General features: G+C 54.5%; 1 protein-coding gene across 1 annotated transcript in view; it reads left to right on the forward strand.

Moving 5' to 3' along the window:
• OXNAD1 (oxidoreductase NAD-binding domain containing 1) overlaps nt 1–16,617 on the forward strand; it is a 30,793-nt gene extending 14,176 nt beyond the window's left edge. Inside the window, exons 4-8 of the mRNA XM_006883403.1 lie at nt 3,540–3,646; nt 11,774–11,915; nt 14,244–14,486; nt 15,589–15,697; nt 16,463–16,617. Of these exons, the coding sequence (XP_006883465.1) occupies nt 3,540–3,646; nt 11,774–11,915; nt 14,244–14,486; nt 15,589–15,697; nt 16,463–16,617 (756 nt within the window). The remainder of the gene's footprint in view (nt 1–3,539; nt 3,647–11,773; nt 11,916–14,243; nt 14,487–15,588; nt 15,698–16,462) is intronic.
• The last annotated feature ends 5,578 nt before the right edge of the window (nt 16,618–22,195 follow it).

Below are 22,195 nucleotides of genomic sequence, written 5' to 3' on the forward strand. Positions count from 1 at the left end.
CTCCTCCAGGGTCCTTCCTCCCGGTGCCATCCCCAGCTCCTCCAGCGTCCCTCCTCCCTGTACCATCCCCAACTCCTCCAGGGTCCCTCCTCCCTGTACCATCCTCACCACCTCCAAGGTCCTTCCTCCTGGTGCCATCCTTCACTATCTCCAGGAGGATCGTGATAATACCCTGTCATCCAGGGAGGAAGGCACTTAGGAGGTTGTCAGTTCAAATTCACCAGCCGCTCTTTAGTAGAGGGGTAAGGCAGCCCGTTTCTGTGGAGATTGAATAGCCTTGGAGACGCCGTGCAGCCACGGCACGTGGTCCTGTGGGCGGCTTGAGTTGGAATTGGTGTTCTGTAAGGTGGGTCTTGTTGTGAAAAGCAACTGAATCGATATTTGCAGAGTGTTTTATACAGCAGCGTTATGTGGTAGGCATCTGCTGCTGGTGTCTGGGGGCTTTGAGGTAGGAGACCCTACAGGTTGTGTTTGCTTTGGAGGAGAGGAAGGGGCAGAGAAGCTTCTAGGAGTGGAGGCAGGGCAGAGACCCAGCCCAGGGGGATGGCCGCGGGCGGTGCAGGATGGCGTTATGCCCCCAGGAGTGTTGATGGCCTCGCTGCGTGAGGAGTCCAGCTGTGCAGTTGGCAGGACCCTGTGGTCTTCCCCTACATGGGACAGGTTCATCAGCTCCCTCCTCAGCAGGTTGACTTTGTCAGATTTATGCAGTGTCTCGAGCAGGAGGTCCTGTGTGTAAAATGACTTCCTGTTCTTTTTGATAATTAAGGTGTCCTCCAGCTCTGAGTCTGTGTCTTAACTCCATTTCCGTCTCAGGGCCTCTTTAACCCTGACTCGGCCTGAACGTTTAAGCTATAGAATGCGTGACTGGGTGTGAGCAGGGGCACCGGCCGGGTTTCCCACTGAGAAGGTCTGCTTCCTGCAGGGGTCCTATCAGCAGTCGCTCACCGTGTCCGGCACAGAGCCAGCCGTCCAGTCAGTGCGATGGCATTTCCCTTCTCACTGCTGAGTCGGCCCGAGCGTTGAAAATGTGTGCTGCTCGAAGTCGGCAGGGCCACTGTTGTTTTACGGAACAGTAGAAGGGTCTCCGTGTTATTTTACAGAAAGCTTCGTTTCCCACCATGTGTTTTCACTTGGACCACGGCTGGTTGAGGTTTCAATTGTGGAATCTCTGGATCCAGTGAGGTTGAGAGTCAGTACAACTGTTAGAACAGAGTCTTTCCCATCGGGTTTTGCATAGTCAGTAAAAGGAGGAAGAAAATTGGCATCTCCCAAAGGCTGTGATTCCTTGACCTAGTTCTAGGAAGCGAGCTCAGAGGACGATAAAGGCCTTAGGAAGAGGTTTGGTTCATGTTTTTAATGCACAGTATTTGTGGTAGAAGATGCAGTATTCCTATCAGGTACGCAATACTAAGTGGTAAACACGGTGCCAGTTTTTACAATAACTGTGTGAGGTGTTTTACGTGGCTAGTTTGAGCAGTTCTGCTGGAAAGGCCTCTGCAAAGGTCGAGGTGAAGAGGGGCCAGCGAGGAGCCGGAGGGGACCCTCTGGGTTCACTGTGGGCTGTGCTAGGTGAGCGGAACGCTCCTCGGTGAAATAGCCGAGCCAGCGCAGTCTGAGTGATGACCGTCAGTGGGCATGGCGACCGGCCGTTCAGCGAGGCTGACCTCGGAGCAGTGACGGGACGGCCGGGGCTCTGTTACCTGCAGTCGGAGAACAGCAAGAACGCAGGAATCAAAAGCTCGCCACGGGGATTGAAGGAAAACACCGCTTCTGAACCGTCTTGGCACATAGTAGGGGCTCTAAGGATGTGCATGGGGTCCGAGGCTGCCACCCTGCCACAGTGCCTTAGTGTGATCCCTGGTCCAGCAACTGCCCAGGAGCAGTGGCTTGTAGAATGAAGAGTGAATCCAGTCTGACATGTGATTCATAAATCCTGAGTGACTGATGAGTTAGGATCTGTTATGTACTTATGGAGTGATTATTGGGGTGCACACGTACTGGCTCAGTCCTCCCCGCAGCCTGTGAGGTCCAGGATGCTGGCTCCATACCTGGGGGGTAGGTACCATGCCCTCGGTCCCCCGGTCAGCTGGGAGGTGATGGAGCAGGGCTGAGCGGTGCAGCTGCTGACTCTACGCTGACTCTGCTGAACTGCGTGCTTCCGTGTGATCTGGTCCTGGATTACGTTAGGACAGCGAGTGCCCTTTGACACCAGGCCTGCAATGCAGAGGGGGCGACTGCATATGAAAGAAGGCCATGAGGCTGGAAGGGCTGATGGCACAAGTGGACAGGAACACAGGGGCAGCCATAAAATGCCTCCACGTCCTCACAGAGAAACAGGCGTGTGGAAAGACGAGACTTGCAGGAGACAGAGATTTTAGGAAGGATTTCAATGTGAGAAGTTGCCATGCACGATGAGAATTTTCCAGTAGATCGTTTTGTTAAATGTCTCCTGCTGATAATTTTATTTGACCACTGAATGGAGAAGGGGGCCTGGATGGGCCAGCAGCACAATGAAGGTGTCTTGACCACCCCAGATTCCCACCGCACCCCCTGAGGGCTCTGGCCACATTGCCATCAGCTGCTCCCAGATTGTAGTCAGAGCCTTCAGGTTGGAACCAGCTTCCGGCTGGCGCTCCGCGGCTCTGCCTCACATGCGGGAGATGGCCTGTCCTCCTTGGGTTCGGCCCGCCTGCCTTTGGGGTCGCAGCACAGCGCCTGGGAGGAGGTTGAACGAATTGTTGCCTCTTGTGATGATGTCCCAGGTTTAGGGCAGGAAGAGAAGCTAAGGGTGAAAGGAGGCCTGAAGCCGAGGTCTTGTTAGCATGAGGGACGTCAGCTGGGGAGTGTCCGCGTCAGACCTTTCTAGGGCTATCCACAAATCCTATCGGTCATTTGAAATATGCTTCTCAGACTCTGAGGAAAAGAACTCGTTTCAATTTGGTAGGCACTGATAATTTTGTAAATTAGAGAAAAAGGAATCAGAAGTGGCATCCACTTCCTAAACAACATGCCTCTGGAAACTATGAACTTGGAGAAACAACGATAGTTATAGGAAGGCTTCAGGCCTTTTGTTCATAGCGTCGCTATGAGTCATGCTTGACTAGACGGCAACTAACAAAACAGTAAAAATAAATTACTAGAAAAAGAGATTATAAGAATGACATGAAAACATAAATTCAACTTAAAAAAACAATTAGCTGTCATGGACACACAACTTTTTTGTGAAATTGCCACGAAGCTCTTTGTGATTCTGTGCTTGCTTCATGGGCTGTGGGGACGGCCCACAGCAGACCTGAGCCCTGGAACAGATAGTTTTTCTGTGTGTGATGAAACTACTATGGTAATAAGCCTCTGAAAAAGAAAATTGACCCTTTTTTCACCTGACGGGTAGGTAGTGTTTTAAAGCAAAATGTGTTTTGCCTGGTTTTCCAGTTTTTAAAGCCCACATCTCTATATATTTCAGCCCCCGCCCTGTCCAGTTCTCCCCACCCTGTGTCATGGGCACAGTAACCGTAGCGGCAGGTGGTGCTTGGTTTCAGGTCGTGTCCACGGCGAAGGTGTGTGGCCTGGCCGACGAGTCGCCCTCCGTGAAGATGCTCCGTCTCCATGTCGCTAAGAAGGACCTGGCCTTTCGAGCCGGCCAGTGGTGAGTGGCTGTCCCGTTTTCCCGTGTGTGTGGCAGGGATGGGGCCATCGGATGGAAGGGGTGTTGTCTGTGGCCAGCCGTTCGCTCTGAGGCATGGGGTGCTCTGTTCAGGCTGGGCCCCGTCCCCTCCCTTCAGATGCCCCTTGGTGCGGAGCCCAGGGCCTCCTCGTTGGACAGACAGCCGCGGCCTTGAGTTTTCTCTGTTGAAACATGGCAGCTCGTCCCACTCATGGTAGTGGCCACGCCAGTGACGTGCTGACGGGGAGGCTGCTCAGTGGAGATGCAGATGTTGTCACTCAGAGTGCTCCTGCTCCGAGTGCTCCTGCTCCGAGTGCTCCCGTTCCGCGTGCTCCCACTCAGAGTGCTCCTGCTCCGAGTGCTCCCGCCCCGAATTATGTGCTCCTGGAGGGTCATATGTTATCAGACACTGGTCTTTATATGAAACAGAGCAAAAGAAGCCATCTGCAAAAACATAAAGACTTCTTGAGTCCTTACAGTGCTGACCACAATTTCAACCCCATTCCCATCATCTCCGCTCTCTACCTTCCCTCAGACCTTGTCTGGCTTGAACTTAAATAGTGTTCTTCATTGATTTATTATTCAGATTCCCCAGCCAGGCCCAGCCCACATGTGAGTGTGCTCGCGCGCGCTCTCTCTCTCTCTCTCACACGCACAGACACACACAGACACACACACACTCTTTCACACACACCACACCCCCATGCGTCTGTCCCACCCGCCTGTGAGAACTCATCAGTATGCTGCCAGGGTAACAGCCCAGCTGTCCCAGTGTTGCTCCGAATGGCTTCACGGAGCCACGATCCACGTTGAATTGTAAATAAAGCGGCTTGTGTCTCCCTACGATAGGTGTGTTTGGGTGTGTGGGTCCCGCATGTAAATACCTCATTCATCTCTAAGCGGGTCTCTGGCTCGTCCGTCTGTCTTGAGGGTGTTTCTTAGGCGTCGCTGACCTGATTCTGCAGTCCATCTGGAAATGGAGTTTTGTTAGAAGGAGGATGTGTAATAATAGCAAGTGTGATAATAGCAAGAGTTAGCAGTCTTGTGTTAATAGTTTGCCTTTGAATTTAGAACTAGGAAACAAGATGCTGATTGCAATAATTTGCGTTTGTGGAACAATTTGCTGCAATCTGTGCACATGTTGTGTGGTACATATTAAATTCATGTTGGGCAGCGCTGCGTTCAGCAGTGGTCACTCCAGAGTGGAGGCCTGGGTGTGACGATGTACCTGTCCATATTGCCCTTCTGCGGGTCATCTGTGGCCCGTGCTCAGTGTTGCCTGGGGACCTTCAACTTTGCACTTACTCTGACCCGCTCACCCTGGACTCTGGAATGAGAAACCCGTGTGCTGCCCCAGTACTGTTCTCACAGTGGGTCTGCAGCCGCCCTGATGGGAATGCCAGTGGGTACAAGCTGAGATGATTACGGAGAATCCAGGCAGGGTTAGGAGTGAGGTCATGTCACCAACCTGGCTTTGCTGTGACCCTGCAGAGCAGCCATGGGTGGAGTAGGGCGTCAGCACAGCCTGGGGACCCTGTACCCGCTGCCTGAGGTGTCAGTGCTCTGGGCACACCCAGGCCTGTGCCGTGTACTGCTCCCAGGGTCAGTGAGGCCGGAGCGGTCCTGCAGAGGGAAGAGGGGACACCTGAGCCCTAGACCTTGGTTTAGGGACTTTGAACAGGATGGAGCGAGTTGCACAGGAAAGTGACTTTGGGCCCTCCTGGGTTTGTTCTTCTGAGAGGATGAAGGGACAGAGAGGGACCTGATTAGAGAGATAGACTGATCGCCTTCTTGTAGCAGGACAGGGCTGTGGCCGTGACGCTGAGCCCGGGACTCAGCACACAGAAAGTGCTGGCATGCCTAGGTGGCACCTGGGTGTACTTGTCTCCTGGGTGTACCTGTCCCCTGGTGTACCTGCAGAGCAGTGTGTGGGACACAGGGAGGCAGCATCGCTGCTCTGCGGTCTTCTCAGCTCCTGTAACCGAGGTTGAAGGACCAACTCCCAGCTGACCGCCTCGTGTCTCTGAGGCCGGGAACTGCATGGAGATTGCCTGCTTTTCCCCCTGGGAGCTGTCAGTGGATTCAGACCCGCAGAGGGGCCCAGCCTCAGGTCAGTAGTGCAGCCCCCTAGAGACTGTGCCACCAGAGCCGCGCCCTCCAGCCGTGGTGGAAGCTGTGCTCCTGCAGGCAGGTGACTGGGCTGCTAGCCCACAGGTTGGAACTTCGTGTCCACCCTAAAGGCCGGCCTGGTGAGGTGTTTGTGAAGCTCCGGCCTCGGAATGCCGCACGTGAGCCACAGTCCTGCCGTGATGCCAGTCGGGGTCCTCAGGAACCGGAACCGTCTGAGCAGCAGGGGTGGTTTCCCTGCCCCCCCCAGTGGACTCGCTCATAGATCATGATGATGTCGTTGGTCCCTTTCCCTGGTGGACTGAGCTCCCAGAGCACCGAGACAGACACACTGTGCCTTTGCACTGTTCACACCCACGTGCTTGTGCGTGCACCAGGGGCCCTGTGGACAGCTTGCATGGGCAGTCGAGGACTCGCAGGAAGGGCTGAAGTGCTGGGGGTCTCCTCGTATAGTGCCCTCATTCAGCCTCGCTTTACACATTGAGCCAGTGTCAGCCCTGGATCCTTCGTGTGGGCAGATGGGGGTGTGAGTCCACAGGTGTGCAGTGTACACGCTGGCCAGGTGTCCGGCCCTGGATCCTTCGTGTGGGCAGGTGGGGGTGTGAGCCCACAGGTGTGCAGTGTCCACGCTGGCCAGGTCTTGGCCCTGGGTCCTCAGTATGTGGACAGGTGGAGGTCTGGACCCCCAGGTGTACAGTTTACACGTTGACCAGGTGTCCAGACCTTGGTCCTCTCAGTGGGCACAGGCTGCTGTTTCTCATGCAGACATGTGAGTCCCTGTTCCCTCCTCTCTTCTGCAGACCTGCCTGTCCTCTGGGGTGGGGTCCTCAGCTTGGGGAGCCAGGGCCAGCCCTCGGAGAGCTCTCATAGTGAACATTAAGCATTTTCTGAATCTCATCGAGGTAGGGTTTTGATGGCATTAGTAACTTGTCACTGGAGAAGGAATCCTGTTTTGTGATGGGAGCTTGGTGCTGGGCGCAGAGCCCCTTCACTCAGGACCAGGTGAGAACCTAGTCCTCATGGTCATCACCTGGTCCTCGGGGGCATCGCCCGGTCCTCATGGTCATCGCCCGGTCCTCATGGTCATCGCCCGGTCCTCATGGTCATCACCTGGTCCTCGCGGGCATCGCCCGGTCCTCGTGGGCACCTGTCAGCAGAGGGCGCCCGAGCTCAGGACGCCACAGGAACGGCTGGGCTGCCTCCTGGGCGGCCTCTTCACAGCATTTGCACTGGGAGGGGATGCTGTCAGAAGTACTGGCTTAACCATGGTGGCCAGCATCTCTTCAAAGTGTGTGTGTCGTCTGAAAGCAAGAGTATTACAATAGTCAAAAGTAGACAGGAGATGTGTTCTGGAGCACCTCCAACCCATAACTAGCCTTTTATTTTTTAAAAACACTGCTTTATAAATGGCTGGTTATTTGAGGTCCTGGGTTAGAGAAGACAGACAAGTCTCAGAGGGTCATAGATCAGGTCAGTAGAGGGCACCTTGAGCTTTGCATGCCAGCCTGTGGGTACAAAAGAACTGCAGAAAAGGGTCCTTTCTGCCCCTGGCTGGCTGACAGACATGTCAGTCAGATATTTAAGTTTCTGGGATACACGAGCCTGAGAATTGTGGTCCGAGAATCTAATCATTTTTTCATTCCTTGGCGTGTGACTCAGTTTGCAGCAGTTCCTAGAATCCCATTAAATGAAAGTGTCTGTGGACTGACTTGATGGAGACTTGACACCAGGCATCATACATCACAGCAGTGTGTACACCACAGTGGTGTGGTCAGGAAAGAGAACCAGGGTCCACGTCAGCCTGGGCGCTTGGCGATGACAAGGAAGCGCGGTGTTTTCACCCCTCCGACCTCTTGCTGTTTGTACATCAAACACCAGCCACGCTGAGATGTGCCCGGGTCATTAGTTGGGCACATTTGAAGTCAGTCATTCAGCACAGTCCGTTTTGGGCCATTTTCATCATTGCATGAACTCTGTCCCACCGTTGGTCACAGCCCCCACGTCTCACCCTCCCCCATGGACACACGGGGCTACATCATGTGTCTGTTTTGGGGCGTCACAGGTGGATCCTGACCCTCTGGACAGCAGGCCCTGCCTCACCAGTGCCCCCTCCCAGCCTCTGCCGAGCTGAAGCCCAGGCCACAGTCGCTGAGTCATCCGTCCGTGTCATCGAGGGTCTCCCCACTCCTGCCTGTTCTGGAGGCTTCGTGCAGAGTGTGTCAGGCAGTCCATGCTCTTTGACGTGACCTTCCTGTTTGCCGCCGTCGCTCGTCTGCTCGCAGTGCTGGCTCAGGTGTGTGTGGCTGTGACGTGGAGGCTCTGCTCCTAGTGTCGTGAACACCAGCAGGGTCATCCCTGGGGACAGGTGTCGGGGGGCTCCCAGCTAGGACCTGTGAGTGAAAGCCTTATGCATAGCAGAGAACGTTCAGCCTCCGTGCTGGGAACAGGTCCTGAGCTGTGAAGCACTCGGCCTGCCTGAGGAGAAGCTGGCCCTTCACCAAGGATCCGACTGACCTGAGTGATGGGGGTGGAATCAACTTCCAGGACTTCTGTCTGCTGATGGAGCACAACTGACTAAACGAGAGAAAACCGCTGTAAACGTTAAGGAAGAATTGAGTGTCAAATTGTGCAAAGTATGAACCCAGGAATGTTGGAAATGATGAAAGATGCCCTAGAACCCAGGGCAGATCACAGATGTCTAACAGTTGAATTCACTGGTCTGACTTGTTTTGGACATGGCCCTCCCGCTGACAGCCAGCGCTGCACTTATTTCAGAACAGGCTTTGAAATGTTCTTTCCTCTGTGATGGAAATGATAGTGGAGACGGTGTGATAGACTGAGAGACTGGTGACGTTCTCAGTGCAGATACGTCTTCTACCAGTTTAAAAGGCAGCTGGGAACGGGGGTCTCTCCAGACTGAATGCACAGGAATCAGATCTACGTCCGTGCGGCCAAGAGACCGTAACAGTGGGGTTGAGTGTGTCAGAGATGGCGAGCTCAGGCCTGCAGGCCACCGGGCTCTCCGTCGGTCGCAGGGAGCTCTGCTGGCCTTGTGATTAACCTTGGACTTCTTTGTTGAAAGTCAGTGTGTCCGAGCTGATGTCTCAACTCCCAGTTCTGTCCTCCGGCCTTCCTGCCTTCCTGCCATGCTCCTCTCTCTGAGTACTGTCATTTTGTAGGAAGTTTTGAAATGACGAAGTGAAAGTCTCATAAGTTTAGTCTTCCTTTATCAAGATTATAATTCTTGCTCCTGAAAATTCCACCTGAAACTTCGCAGTTTCTACAGAAAAGCCACTGGGGTTGTGATAGGTGTGATTTTGGAGCTACAGGATCCCTTTGTGATCTCAGCAGTGTTATGGCTTCCAGTCAAGAATAGATTTCCATTTATTTTTATTTTCTGTAATTTGCTCCCCAATATTTGGTAGTTCCATAGGTAACACTTGTACTTATTTTGTTAAATATGTGCCCAAATATTTGATTTCTTTTTTAGGCTACTTGAAATAGAATTGTTTTCTCATTTTCAATTTTTTTGATTGTGCATTGCTAAAGTATAAAAATAAAGATAATTTTATATCTTGCAACCCTGCTGACCTAGTTTCTTAGTTCTGACAAGTCTTTAAATTTCATTCCTTGGGCTTTTTTTCCCCCCCATGTATAAGATTATGTCTTCTGTAAATACAGATTATTTGCTCTTTCCATTCTGTGTACCTTTTCTTTCTTTTTTACATTCCTCTCCTGGCAATTCAGAAATCTCCAGGACATAGTTGAGTTGTATTAGAGGACTTGAAAAACCTGACGTGCATCGCTGAACGGGAGTACCGAGGCAGACGCTCCTGTCCTGCTGTTCTTAGGCCGAGCTTTCTGTCTTCAGCGGTTAAGCATGATGCCTCTGTGGGATTTCCATCGATGGCATGTGTCAGGGTGAGGAAGCTGACAGATCCTTGTTAGCGCTGGCTTTTGGTCAGGTGCCGTTTCTGTATGTAGTGACAGCGTCACGTGTTTGACCCGTGTCATGGTGGTGCGTATATGGACGGATTTTCACATGTGAAGCCAGCCTTGCATTCCTGAATCTGTGTCGGTTTCTTCAGGAATACTGATCCGTCTCTCTCTGCTCCTGTGATGTCTTTATCTTGTTCTGCTGTCCCTCCTGATTTTTTGGGGAAGAGTTTGTGAAGGATGAGAATCACAAGAGCAGTTGAGACAGAAGGGTCAGGGCCTTCCCTGACGACCGTCCACGTTCGGGAGCCGACGTGTGTTCGCAGAGCTCTTAGGAGCGAAGGCGAGGTCTGCATTGCTGCTGTTGGGTGCCGCCACCTAAGAGTTGAACTGACAACTCACAGCAGCCTTGTGAACGGCAGACCTGGTGTGGGCTCTGTCCTGCGCCAGGCCAGGGATCTCCACCAAGCTCGAGCCCCCACGGTCACTGGCTCCATCCAGCCGGGGGAGTCTTCCTCTCTTCCACTGACCCTCCACCCTCCCCAGATTGATGGCTCTTGGCAAGAACTAGTTTCTCCAGAAAGCGCACCGTTTTCACTTAATTCCTCCAGGACACAGTTGTCTTTTGGCCGTCCATGGGCTAGTCAGCACTCTTCCAACGCCACACTTCAAAGGCATTAACATTATAATTCAGTCATCTTTCTTCATTGCTTAACGATAGAAAAGACTGCGTCTTAAATCAGACACACCTTAGTCTTTACACTGTCCTCATTGCTCGTTAGCACTTTGGAGAGGTCCTTGACAGCAGATTTTCCCAGTGCAGCATGTCTTTTGTTCTTCTATTTTTTTTTTAAATTATACTAGTTTATTTACAAAATTTGAATACATTGTTTTTTCAGACCAAATTCTTCCAATTTCCCTCGCCCCCCCCCCATCAAATTGTACAACCTTGTGATTAATCCACCCCCCGTCCCCTGCACATCCTCATCCGTCTGCTTCCACCCTCTGCCCTGCGTTGGATCCTCAGACTCACTCTACAGTCAGGGTTTTGTACAATATTTATCTTTGTTGTACTGAGTCATTTATTCAACATAATGCTCTCTAGTCCCTCTGGGTAATAATTTATAAAATCATTGCTCCTGCATGCTGCATAATATTTCATTATTCAATGTACCGTAATTTCTCAATCCATTCAATTGTGGTTGGACATCTGGGCTGTTTCCATGTGCTTGCGATGGTGAATAATGCTGCTGTGAACACTGGTGTACAAATCTCAGTTTGTGCCTCAGTTCTCATATTCTTGGGTCATACGGAATTTCTGTTTCAGCTTTTTGAGGAAGTGCCAAACTGCCTTCCAGAATGGTTGCGCCGTTTTACAATCCCACCAACAATGTGTAAGAGTTCCTTTCTCGCCACATCCTCTCCAGCATCTATTCCTTGCTGCCCTGTTAAACTTTGCCACTGTTACTGGAGTGAGTATGGTTTTGATTTGCATCTCTCTGATTGCCAGTGGTTTGGAGCATTTCCTCATGTGTCTGCTGGTCATTCGAATAGCTTCTCTGTGACAGTTCTTTCCCTGTCTCCTGTCTGTTTTATACTTGGGCTTCGTCTTTTTCTCGTGACCGACTGCTCTCATGGCTGTTGAATGTGGAGTGAAGTGAAATGAAATCCATGTATTTGCGGAGTTCTCAGTGAACTAATGGAGGCCTGTCCTTTTCCACTCCCTTTATAGGTCTACCCACATTTCCTCTTTCTTCGTGAAGTGATTTTACTTGTTTGTGTAGATGAGTCACAGTCGACTTGAGGGCTCCTAACGGCAGCGTTTCATGCCAGTGTTTCACTTTGTTGGCTTACGGTTATTTGGGAGATTCTCCTGGAATAATTCTTCTTTTGTAAGCTTGCTCAGGATGCCTTTGTTTCACCCCTGACTGTACTGTTTGCCCTTCTGTCTTTTCCCTGATCTCTCATGCTGAGGTGGTTGATTTCATCTGATGGCCCGTTTGGGACGTTCTTTCCGCGTTGATCATTTCTGTCTCTTCCCTCCAGGGTTGATTTCTCTATCCCCGGAGTCCCTGTGGTTGGTGGCTTCTCCATATGCTCCAGTCCCAGGCTTCTCCAACAAGAGAGAATTCTAGAACTTGCTGTGAAATACACCACCCACCCTCCTGCCCTCTGGGTCCACAGCCAGGTGAGCACACCGACAGCCAGGTGAGCACACCGCCCTGTGCGCCTTTCTCTCTCACGCAGTCTGCGCTCAGCTCCCCGGACTGACCAGCAGCCTAGGCCTCTGTGGAAAGGGGACACATCGCGGACTGGTGCCCTCCATCCACGTTCGGAGCGCGGGCCTGGGGGAAGGCCGTGCGGTGAGAGGCTGCAGGCTGTCCAGGGGCCCTGTGTGCACCCGGTCATCCTGACGTCTGCCTGCTCCACTCTTCCCAGCCAGCTTCCTGGCAGCCACGCTCGGCGTGATTTTTCCTCCTGAGAATCGGTCTTACTGAGCCCTCTGAGTGGCTGGTCAGTGGCCGGGTGGCAGCCAGCTGCTGTCGGGACGTGGGGTTAAGTGCCCTAAATGTCCTCCTGATTTTCACCGTTCTGGCCCTGTCTCCTGCTGGGGGAAGGGCTCTGTTGTGGGGGACAGCGCGGCTGTGGGAAGGTCCTTTGTTTATCTGTGCAGTAGGAAATCTGCATAGTTTGCTGTGTGATGGCAGCTGAGACCTCCCTGTGCAGCACAGTGTCCTGTCTTCATGCTGCCCCAGCAGGTTTATTGACCAGGACCAGGGGGCTGCTGACCCCTCCCAGAAGCCGGTGACTGAGAGGGTAGAGCGGCTCAAGGTGACGTTGGCACCGAAGAGACAGCAGCTCCTTGAACATTCACTTTCCTTGGGGCCCGTTTACTTACCTCCTTTCAGGCTGAAACCCTCTGGTTTCTGAAAACAGTGACCGAAGGCCTTGCCTTGGCCTCGTGTGTGAGCACAGCGGAGATCCCAGCGGCCAGTCACTGCTCCATCGTTCGGCCTGACGCTTAGATCCCTGTAGTTGTGGGAGAGGACAGAAGCCACGTTGGCACCCACAGCCCTGTGTCACCTCAGTGTGGACTCGGTGACCCACAGGAGAGAGCAGAACACGCCAGCGGGTCCCCGGGGGGCTCTGTGGTGTAGGCACCGTGGGCTGCGCGCGGGCTGTGCGCGGGCTGTGTGTGTCTGGAGGTTCAAGTCCACTAGCAGCGCTGTGGGGAACAGACGAGCAGTCCCGTCCCCGTAATGAATCACAGCCTCAGAAAGCCTGATTTTGGGGGGGGGGTCCCCTGTGAGTCACAGCTGACTCAGAGACGGTGAGTTTAACATGAGTTTATGGAGTTCGAAGGCTCTGGATCTTTCTGGAAGTGGACTGCCTTATCTTCTCCCACAGAGCAGCTGCGGGGCTCAAACAGCAGCCAAGAGCTTGACCACTGGGGACCCCCAGAGCCTGGGGAGAGGACACCACTCAGAACTCACAGCTATGACTCAGTGACCCCCGTCGGGCGTCTGAGGCTGTGTTCGGGGAGGGGAGCGCTCAGACCCTCTCAGGTGGAGATGCAAACCGCTGAGGCTGTGGCCTTTTGGTGGCCGGCGAGCTGGGCTACAGGCCGCGTCCACTCTAATTGTAGCCAGAGCGTCCTGTGTCTTAGGTTGTACTGTAAATCCTGGACTTGGCTCAACACAAAGCTTGTGATGTTTTGTTACTTCTTCAGAGGGAGTTTGTTTCCTTGATTCACGGGGGGCAACAGTGCAATCCAGTTTACTTCTCATGTAAGCATGTTCCTTCCTGGGCTGTTTGGAATGTGATGCCGCGGCAGCTTCGGGGCGAGCAGGACGGGGTCCTTGAGAAGCGAGCGCACCGCAGGATTTTGTGTGGATGGCTGGCCGTGACTGTGGTTAGACTGGGCCCTCGAGCCCCTAGATTAGCGCCTCTCTCTGCAGACTCTGGGTTTTAACCGTCACGTCATCCTGACGTGGAGTCACAGTTCTGTGACTCACCTGAGTGCCGTGTGTTTCCTGGGTCATATGCCCCCCACCTGGGACAGGTGACGAGGCGCGCAGGTGGGCTCCTCAGAGAGCCCGGTGTTCCCACCTCTGCGCACCGGTCACCCACTGGCTGCAGGAGGGTGATGCAGGCCCCCCGCCACGTCCACTGTCGAGCGCCTGTGCCTGTTCAGACCCCAGGAGGCTGCTGAGATGGGGGAGGGCTGTGCTTCACCGCCGCCCCCGCGCCCCAGTCCATGGCCTGGGGGTCAGCAAAGGGCCAGGCCAGTGGACTGAAGCGCCTTTTCTCAGAGCAACCATGCATGTGGATCGGGCCGGAGAAGAGAGCAGTGGCCTGTGTCAGGGACAAGTGGGTCCCGTCCGCAGGCGGGCGGATGGCTGCAAGCTTCTCACGCAGGCCTCTGATCTGAATGCGAGGCGGGAGGTGGCCCTGCTGCCGCTTGGGGGTGGGCACCACGGAGAAAGGCCTGAGGGTCTTCTCCCTCTTGTCCTAGTGCACGCTGGACTCTGAAGTGGCCCTGAGAGTGGGTGGAGACTTCTTCTTTGACCCTCAGCCCCACGATGCCTCCAGAAACCTGGTGCTGATCGCAGGCGGGGTGGGCATCAACCCCCTGCTCTCCATCCTGCGGCACGCAGCGGACCTCCTCCGAGAGAGGGCGGCCACGGGCCGTGGGTACGAGGTGGGCACGGTGAGCCTGTTCTACAGCGCAAGGAACACCAGCGAGCTCCTGTTCACGGTGAGGGGCCGGGGCCGCGGGTCCTGTCCACGGTGAGGGGCCGGGGCAGCGGGTCCTGTCCACGGTGAGGGGCCAGGCTATGAGGTGGGCACAGTGACTGTTCTCCAGGCTTCACCTGGCATGCTCTGGACACATTGCTAGGAGAGGGTGTTCCTTGGAAAGGTGTGGGGTGACGAAGGAGAGGAAGCCCCTGGACCAGGTGGGTTCACACAGCGGCTGCAGCAGTGGGCTCAAGTGTGTCAGAGATAGTGAAGACGGCACAGGACAGGACAAGGCTCAGGTCTGTCACTGGGTCACTGTGCCTCACACTCGACTCAGCAGCACCTACCAACCGCAGTGCGAACGGCACCAGCTCCTGTTCAAGGTGAGGGGGACGTGGACACGTGAACAGTACAACTTCCAAGAACTGGCAGCCGACTCCTGGCGGGGGTGAGGGCCGGGGAGTGCCTCACAGCTCGCCGTGCACAGACTCTGGGACGGGATCAGTTACCACAATTACCCAGGAACTTTCTCCATCAGTTCTGTCTTGTAATCAAGCATTGTTGAGAACAATGCTTAATCATGTTCAAATGAGAATGAAGCAGGCATCTCACACAGGGCAATTAGGACTGCGAGTGGGGCGGGGCGCCCAGCTAGCCTGGGATGGGGGTCGCCTCAGTGGGCTTGAATCTGGAGGTGGGGGCAGACCCTGTGCCCAGTCCCCGAGGCCCCCAGCTGGACACCCGCATGTAGGCCTGCTCCACAGCACAGGGAGGTGCTGATCGCTCCCAGCTGGTCACCGGGCCTGCACCGCATGTGCAGAGACTCCGCTCGTCTGGAGGAAGCTGTCACCGAGGTGGCCCTGCAGCTGCCGGAGCCAGAACAAAAGAACAGAAGCAGTTAGAAGGCCGCCTGTGGCCAGTGGACAGCTCTAGGAGCCGGTGCTTGAGGACAGGGAGGAGAGGCCGCAGGATGGCGTGCGCGCGCGTGTGTGTGACAGTCATGTTAGGGCCACACTGCCCTGCATTTGGCTGGGACAGCGAGGTGGACAGACATGTGCAAGAGGGGAGGCCGGCGTGTGTCCTCTAACATGTGCTATGACCACATATGCTTGACATTCCAGAAGAACATTCTCGAGTTAGTGAATGAATTTCCCGAGAAGATCGCGTGCAGTTTGCATGTTACCAAACAGACAACGCCCATCAGTGCAGACCTCAAGCCATATGTCACTGGTGAGTCCCTCAGGTGCCCGCCATGTCCCCACGGTCACTAGACGGAGGGTCAGTGCTGGCTGGAAATGCCATCACCTGGGACTGAGAGGAGTGGTCCTGGGCAGGAAGCGCTGGGTGCCGCTGGCCCTGCACGTGGGGGCCTTCTCCCACTGTCCTCCGCGGGGCTGTGGTCGTATGTGAAGGGCCTTGGCTTCATTGCTGGTGTGGCTAAGTCCATGTGGGGCTGTGGTCATATGTGAAGGGCCTTGACTTCATCGCTGGCGTGTCCTCCGTGGGGCTGTGGTCGTACGTGGAGGCCCTTGGCTTCATTGCTGGTGTGGCCGAGTCCATGCAGGGAACCCCACTGAACCCAGCCGATTGCCTTTGCTGTTAAGGAACATTTCAGTGGTTTTCCTGCATCAAAAATTTCGCAAAACTGCTTATTTGTTGAAGGTGGTTCTGAATCCCCACCGGGATCAGCTTCAGCTTCCCACCCGTCCCTAGAGTCAGAAGCAGTCGAGGCGTGAACTTGCCTGGGGGGCCAGCAGAGCTGCCCAGCGAACGGTCAGGGCTCCCCACGGCTCACCCTCCTTCCTCCTCTCCACATCTGCATGTAGGCTGGGCTGTGGGGCTGGTCAGGGCCAGTGGAGCCACCCAGCGAACGGTCTGGGCTCCTCACGGCTCACCCTGCTTCCTCCTCTCTGCAGCTGAGCCGGGCTGGGTTCGGGGGCTGGTCCTCAGGGCAGACCTGGCCTGATGTGCTGCTTTGCTGGTGGTTTTTCCCAGAAGGAAGAATAAAGGAGGAGGAGATAAGAGACCTTATTTCCAGAGAGACCCTGTTCTACATCTGCGGGCCCCCTCCGATGACGGACTTTTTCTCCAAGCAGCTGGAGGGCAGCCACGTGCCCAGGGAGCACATCTGCTTTGAGAAGTGGTGGTAGGGCGTCGGGGAGCTGGGCAGGCTCTGTGACGTCCGCTCGGAGCCGATGGACACGGGCAGATCTTGGGGTGAGAACTTACCTCCCCGAACTGCCTCACTTGTCGACAGACGGCTGCTTACAGACCCGAAAGATCAGCGTTGGCAAAGACTCTTGATTAAACTATTTTTTACTCTGTGGACTTGCTGTAATTAATGACTTTCATTCTCATGCTACACCATGACTTGGTCAATACAGATTTTCATTTATCCTTGATGGGGGGGGGGATCATAGATTTGTATTTAATCGTGTGAAAATGGGGCTGATGTGTGAGGGGTAGGCTTTCTTTAAAGTATTTGTCAGCAGCTGATGTATGTTAAATAAACCCACTTTGAACATATTTAAAATCATTTTACTTTGCAAAGTCTTTGTCGACTGTCTTGGTCTCCCTTCCCATGGGCTGCGGACTGGCTGCTCTGGGCAGTCAGCTGGGCCCACAAGTGGAAGGCCAGCGGGAAGCTCGCATGGGGGCTGCAGTCCACCATGCTCACAGCTGGTGAGTAGCCAGGTCCGCGTCCTGAGACGCTGGTTCTTGTCACCCTCCTCTGGAGTGCTGTGGTGCCGCTGTCCCATCAGCTCACGTTGGCACGTGTTGGGAACCTGAGTGAGTCGCCGTCAGAGGCCAGCCAGCTGCTTTGGAAACGTGCTTGGGGTTGATTAGGACCGAGCTCTTCCCAGACCCCACTTCCTGCGTCTGCTCGTCTCTGCCGGGTGCTCCTGGCCACAGCAGCTGTGAGGTGTTTGCTGAAAGACTGAGAGAAAGCACTTCTGGTCGGTCGAGCTCCTTCCAGAAGGGCGATCTACAAAGTGGCGGCCTTCCCGCAACCCCACTTCTGTGAAAGTGCTAGACAGTAGCCTGGCCTTAGGTCAATAACGTGTGAAAGGCGGCTCGGCCCCAGGCAGGGAGGACAGACATGCTGGGCACCCAGGACCCCGCTGGACGAAACCTCTGTTCATGGGGGGCAGGAAGACCATCCCCTTTCTGATCTCTCTGCATGCCCCACAGGCACCGGCCTCCCTTCCAGTTTCTTTACGGGCCCTGGAGATGGTTGACGTCACCATTCCAACCACCATGTCATCAAGGTTGAAGCCGACCTCATCTGTCAACGGTTCCAGGTTTCAGTTCAATGGGAAGAAAGGAGGGTCTTGGCAGGGAATGTCAGTGCCCATTCAGGAACCCAAGATCGGAGCTGAGAGGTTGTGCCCAGAGCTCAGGGACGCTCACCACGGGGCCCAGCTCACTCACTGGCCCCAGACTGTCCAGGCCAAGGGCCCAGTGAGATTCTAGGAGGCTGGAGAGATGGCCACGGGGAGGAGAGGGAGATGGGAATCAGAAATGGGGTGGTGGCCACCAGGAAGCGGGGGCGAGGGGCACCGCTGGGCCTGGTGTTAAGTGTGGACACACACAGGCAGTGTCACCAGGGCCGCCTGAGGTGAGCTGAGTGCCTGGGAAAGTGCTCCATCACCCTCATCAGCAAACACTCCAGTCTCTGCTGTTGGCACACAGCAAGGGACCCTCGGCTTGGAGACCTCAGCTCTGCCCTGTGCCCGCCGCCACCACCGGGTGCACCCTCACATCCGTGGAAGATGGGCCGGCCCGCAACTGTCACAGCTGTGCCTTTCAGCTCGGCCATTCCTTGTTCTGCATGTCAGCAGCATCTTCCCGTCTGAGGGCGCCAAGGGCCTTGTTACCTCGACCAACTGACACGATCCTTTGGACTCAAATGAGCCCGCTCCAGGCAGCGTGGCTCAGAGTGCAGGTGAGAAAGCCCTCGGCCTGGGCACCTGAGTCAGATGCCAGCCCGGCTGCTGGCCTTGAGGCCACTTCACTGCTGCGTCCCCAGGTGTGTGATCACAGCTGTGACCCTGGAGGTCCTGGTGACATGGTGTGGGCAGAGTGAGAAGGTGGGCGCCCGTGAGTGAGTGGAAGAGAGGAAGGAGTTAAGAGGGAGGAGAACAGTAGTTTCCAAGACACCATGAAAAGAAGGAGAAGATGGGATCTGTGTAGCTGGGAAGGGAAGTGGGGCCGAGAGAATTCATGGTCTCACCCTGGTGGGTGGTGGCACCACTGGGGTGGTTTGGGGGGTGTGTTCATCTTTTAAAACATCCAGATTTACAGGAGAGTTGCCATAAACCCTTGACCTAGCTCCCCACAGGTTCTCAACCTGCAGAACTGTGATGGCTCTTGTCGGGGACTCTGGAAGTCACCTTGACCAGCAGACCTGAGCCGGTCCCAGCCTGCACCACCCCGTGATCCCCACCACACTGAAACCCATTGAGCTGCAGTCACTGTGTCAGGCCATCTGCTTGAGGACGTATTTAGCGCATAGAACCATGATGTGTCCGTCAAAACAAAAGACATTAACATCAACACAATATTGTTTACTGAACCCTCAGTCTACAAAGATGACAGAAAGGATCTCATTGTATAGAAGTCTGTGAAGGAACCGTTCTCCAGGACACCTGTGGGGTGGTGACAGCTTTCTGGAGGGTGACAAATTGATCAGCTGCCACTTTTAGAGCATCTGCTGTGTTCAGTGCCGGCTCGACATTGAAGACAGGAAAGCGTAAAGCAAAGATCACCTTGAGGAAGTCAGCTACTTGGGGCACGACGTGCCCATGAGGCTACAGGCTGATTTGAGCTGGGGTGTTGGAGAAGAGCACAGGGCATCCCATGAACGACAAAAGAACAATCAGAGACTCCCGGAATCGGCGCAGCCAGAGTGCACATTGGAGACAAGGATGGAGAAGCTTCTTCTCACGCACTTGGGGACGTTGCTAGGAGAGGCTCTCCTCTGAGGAGGAATGTGATGCTTGGAAAGGTGGAAGTCAGCGCGAGAGGAAGACCCTGAGTGCGATGGGTTAACGCAGTGACGGCCGCACTGAGCTCCAGTGGGTCGGGCAGGGTGAGGATGGCACGGGCCAGGCCGGGGTCCCGATCTCTCATCCACAGGGTCTCTATGAATTGTACTTGGCTGCACCTTTTGAGCAACGAGTGACGGAAGCTGTATCTTCTAGAAACGGTATTAAACACTGAGCGTTTCAACGACAGTGAAGGTGAAATGCCCGGGGAAGAGTGGGTTTCTGCAGCCTGCCCTGGCTTGGGATGGGGGGACGCTGTAGAGATCAGTGAACAGATGACTGGATGGCCGGTCTCTTTGGGGTGACACGCTCCAGCCCTCATGTCGGTGCACACGCGCGTGCGAGTCCAGCGTCTGTGCACACGTGCTCATTGCAAGCAGTAGCCAGCGCCCTGCGCTTCTGATTTTTTTTTTTCTTTTCTGAATGAAAAACAGCAATTTCCTTTTTTTCCTGGGCACTGCAGATGATCATATGCTGATAATTTAACCCGACAGCTGTTATTTCATTTTCTTTGTAAATGCAGCCCAAAGCAGCATACTGTTCTATTCCTCGGGAAGCGGGGAGAAATCTGGTCTGTCGGACGAGCCCTTCTTAATATGCACATGAATAGCAGGCCGGGCGATGCATGCACAGATACGCACAGCCACCACGGGTCCAGGCGTTAACGCGCTGGGGTCCCAGGGCCCCGCTTTCTGTGCTGAGTGACCACCGGGGTCAGTCTCCTGTCCCATTATTCCATTCGGCTGGAGCACAGTGAGATTTGTTCCGTTTTCTTGGTATTTTTGTGCTTGCCTGAGGAATGTGGCTGGGAAATATTAAATATCAAGCATAGATGTCAATGTCCTGTTCCCCTCCATCCTCCCCCCGCCTAGAAGGAGTCTGTCTAGAAAGAGCTTCTGTACTGTGCATTCAGACTTCCACGGTGAATTGACTCTGTGTGTGTGTGTCTACACCTGCATGGCTGATTCCTACCCCCACGTGAGGGGTGTATGCCAGTGTGGACGGAAGCCCAGCAGAGGCTGAGGATGGCCCAGGGTCATGTGGGGGTTGGTGGGCTAAGTCGGAGCTGATCCTCCGGCACCTCCCGCCCACCGACGTCCCTGGTGGACACTGCAGCCGGCCTCTGCTCTTGCTTTGTAGTAACCACATCGCCACAGACAGGCATGTCCACGGAATTGTGTACGTATGTCTTCTTGTAGAATTAGAACCAGTGCAAGGATTTCGGGATCAGAGAGGATGGACTTGCCCTTCAGGGTGGCTGTTGACGGAGTTCCTTATCCGATGCCGCCTCGTATATTCTTCCCAGGCCTGAGAGGACTCGTTTTCTGGCCCTTTGGACAGCATTAGCTGTTCTTTCTTTACACGGCTTTCCTCCCTACAGTTGGGTGAAGGAGTTGTTTTCTTTTCGTGAATGATTTTCCGTTTTGTCCAAGCCTTTTTTCTTCCTAACATTCTGTTTTCACCAGGTCTTTTCTGAGAATGGTGTGTTCACATTTTATGTCCATTTAAACTTGTCGCTCTTTATAAATGAAGTGAGTCTCGTGCCCTCACGTTTTCAAACATGTCTCCAGTCTGTTCCTTGTCCTCGGGTCCTGCTGGCTGCATCCCCACCAGACTTCTCAGTGCAGTGGAGTCACGTGTGTTCCTCTTGTGCCGGGGCCTTGTGGGTGTGCTATGTTCTGACACCGTGTCACCCACCGGGATTTGGCTTTGCCTGATGGAGAGCCGGGCCCGGACTCTGGGTGTGGCGCCCTCGTCGTTCACCCCGTTTATCCGGCAGTTTGTATCCCCCCAATGATTTGGATTGTCTCCTCTATCAACTACTCACTTTCCGTCCACTGACAGAAATCCCTTAGGTGTACGCACGGATCTGCACTCTGGTGGCCTAGCAGAAATGAGGTGACTGTTGGTCCTGAGCTGAGGACCTTTGTCTTCCTGATGGTGAGATGTGAGCCGTTCGGGAAGTCGTGGCTCGTGACCTGGTGCCGCGAGGGTTTCATATCCTCCTCACTTTCAGCAAGCTGGGCTGTGCCGTCCGCCCGCTGGGGATCCCGTGGCCTGGGGAGGGGTCTGCAGGCACCGGCATCAGTCACAGCGTGTAGCTTTCCTTCCAGCAGTCTACCAGACTATGTTTTAAAACGATTTCTGGAGGGAATGGCTGCCTTGGCCGCGTTTCTAAGACACAGTCCTCACCGCTGGCAGACCAGGCCAGTTCCCCATGGGTGCTCGGCTGAAGGCCTGGCCGGACCTGCCAGCAGCCCCATTAAGACGTTGTCTCGGGTGAGATCTCAGACCCTGCCTCGCAGCCACAAGATGGACATGTCTCCCTCTGTACCACAGGCCGTATCTTTCCCAACAACCCGTCTCCTGAAGTGACAGGCATTGTATTGGGCCTTTCATCCACGGCCCCGCTTGCCAAAGCTCTGGGTGATGACGCAGAAGGATGTCTGCAGTCTTCAGTACGGAAGACTCTGCAACGTGAAAGTTACCACGACAGGATCGACTCTGCCGTCAGGAGACAGGAGAGGCTGCAGTCGCCACAGCTCTCATCGCACCTTGATCCACGGTCACACAATCGCAGGACGTTCTTGCATGTGCCAAACCGTCAGGAAGTCCAGGGACCTCGGGCAGCCCTCAGGTCAGGCCCAGGGACGCTGCACCGCTACCCCTGCTCAGGACC

Source organism: Elephantulus edwardii, unplaced genomic scaffold (genome assembly GCF_000299155.1).
Source record: "Elephantulus edwardii isolate Elephantulus edwardi_28Jun2011 unplaced genomic scaffold, EleEdw1.0 scaffold00027, whole genome shotgun sequence".
In the NCBI taxonomy this organism is placed as follows: domain Eukaryota; kingdom Metazoa; phylum Chordata; class Mammalia; order Macroscelidea; family Macroscelididae; genus Elephantulus; species Elephantulus edwardii.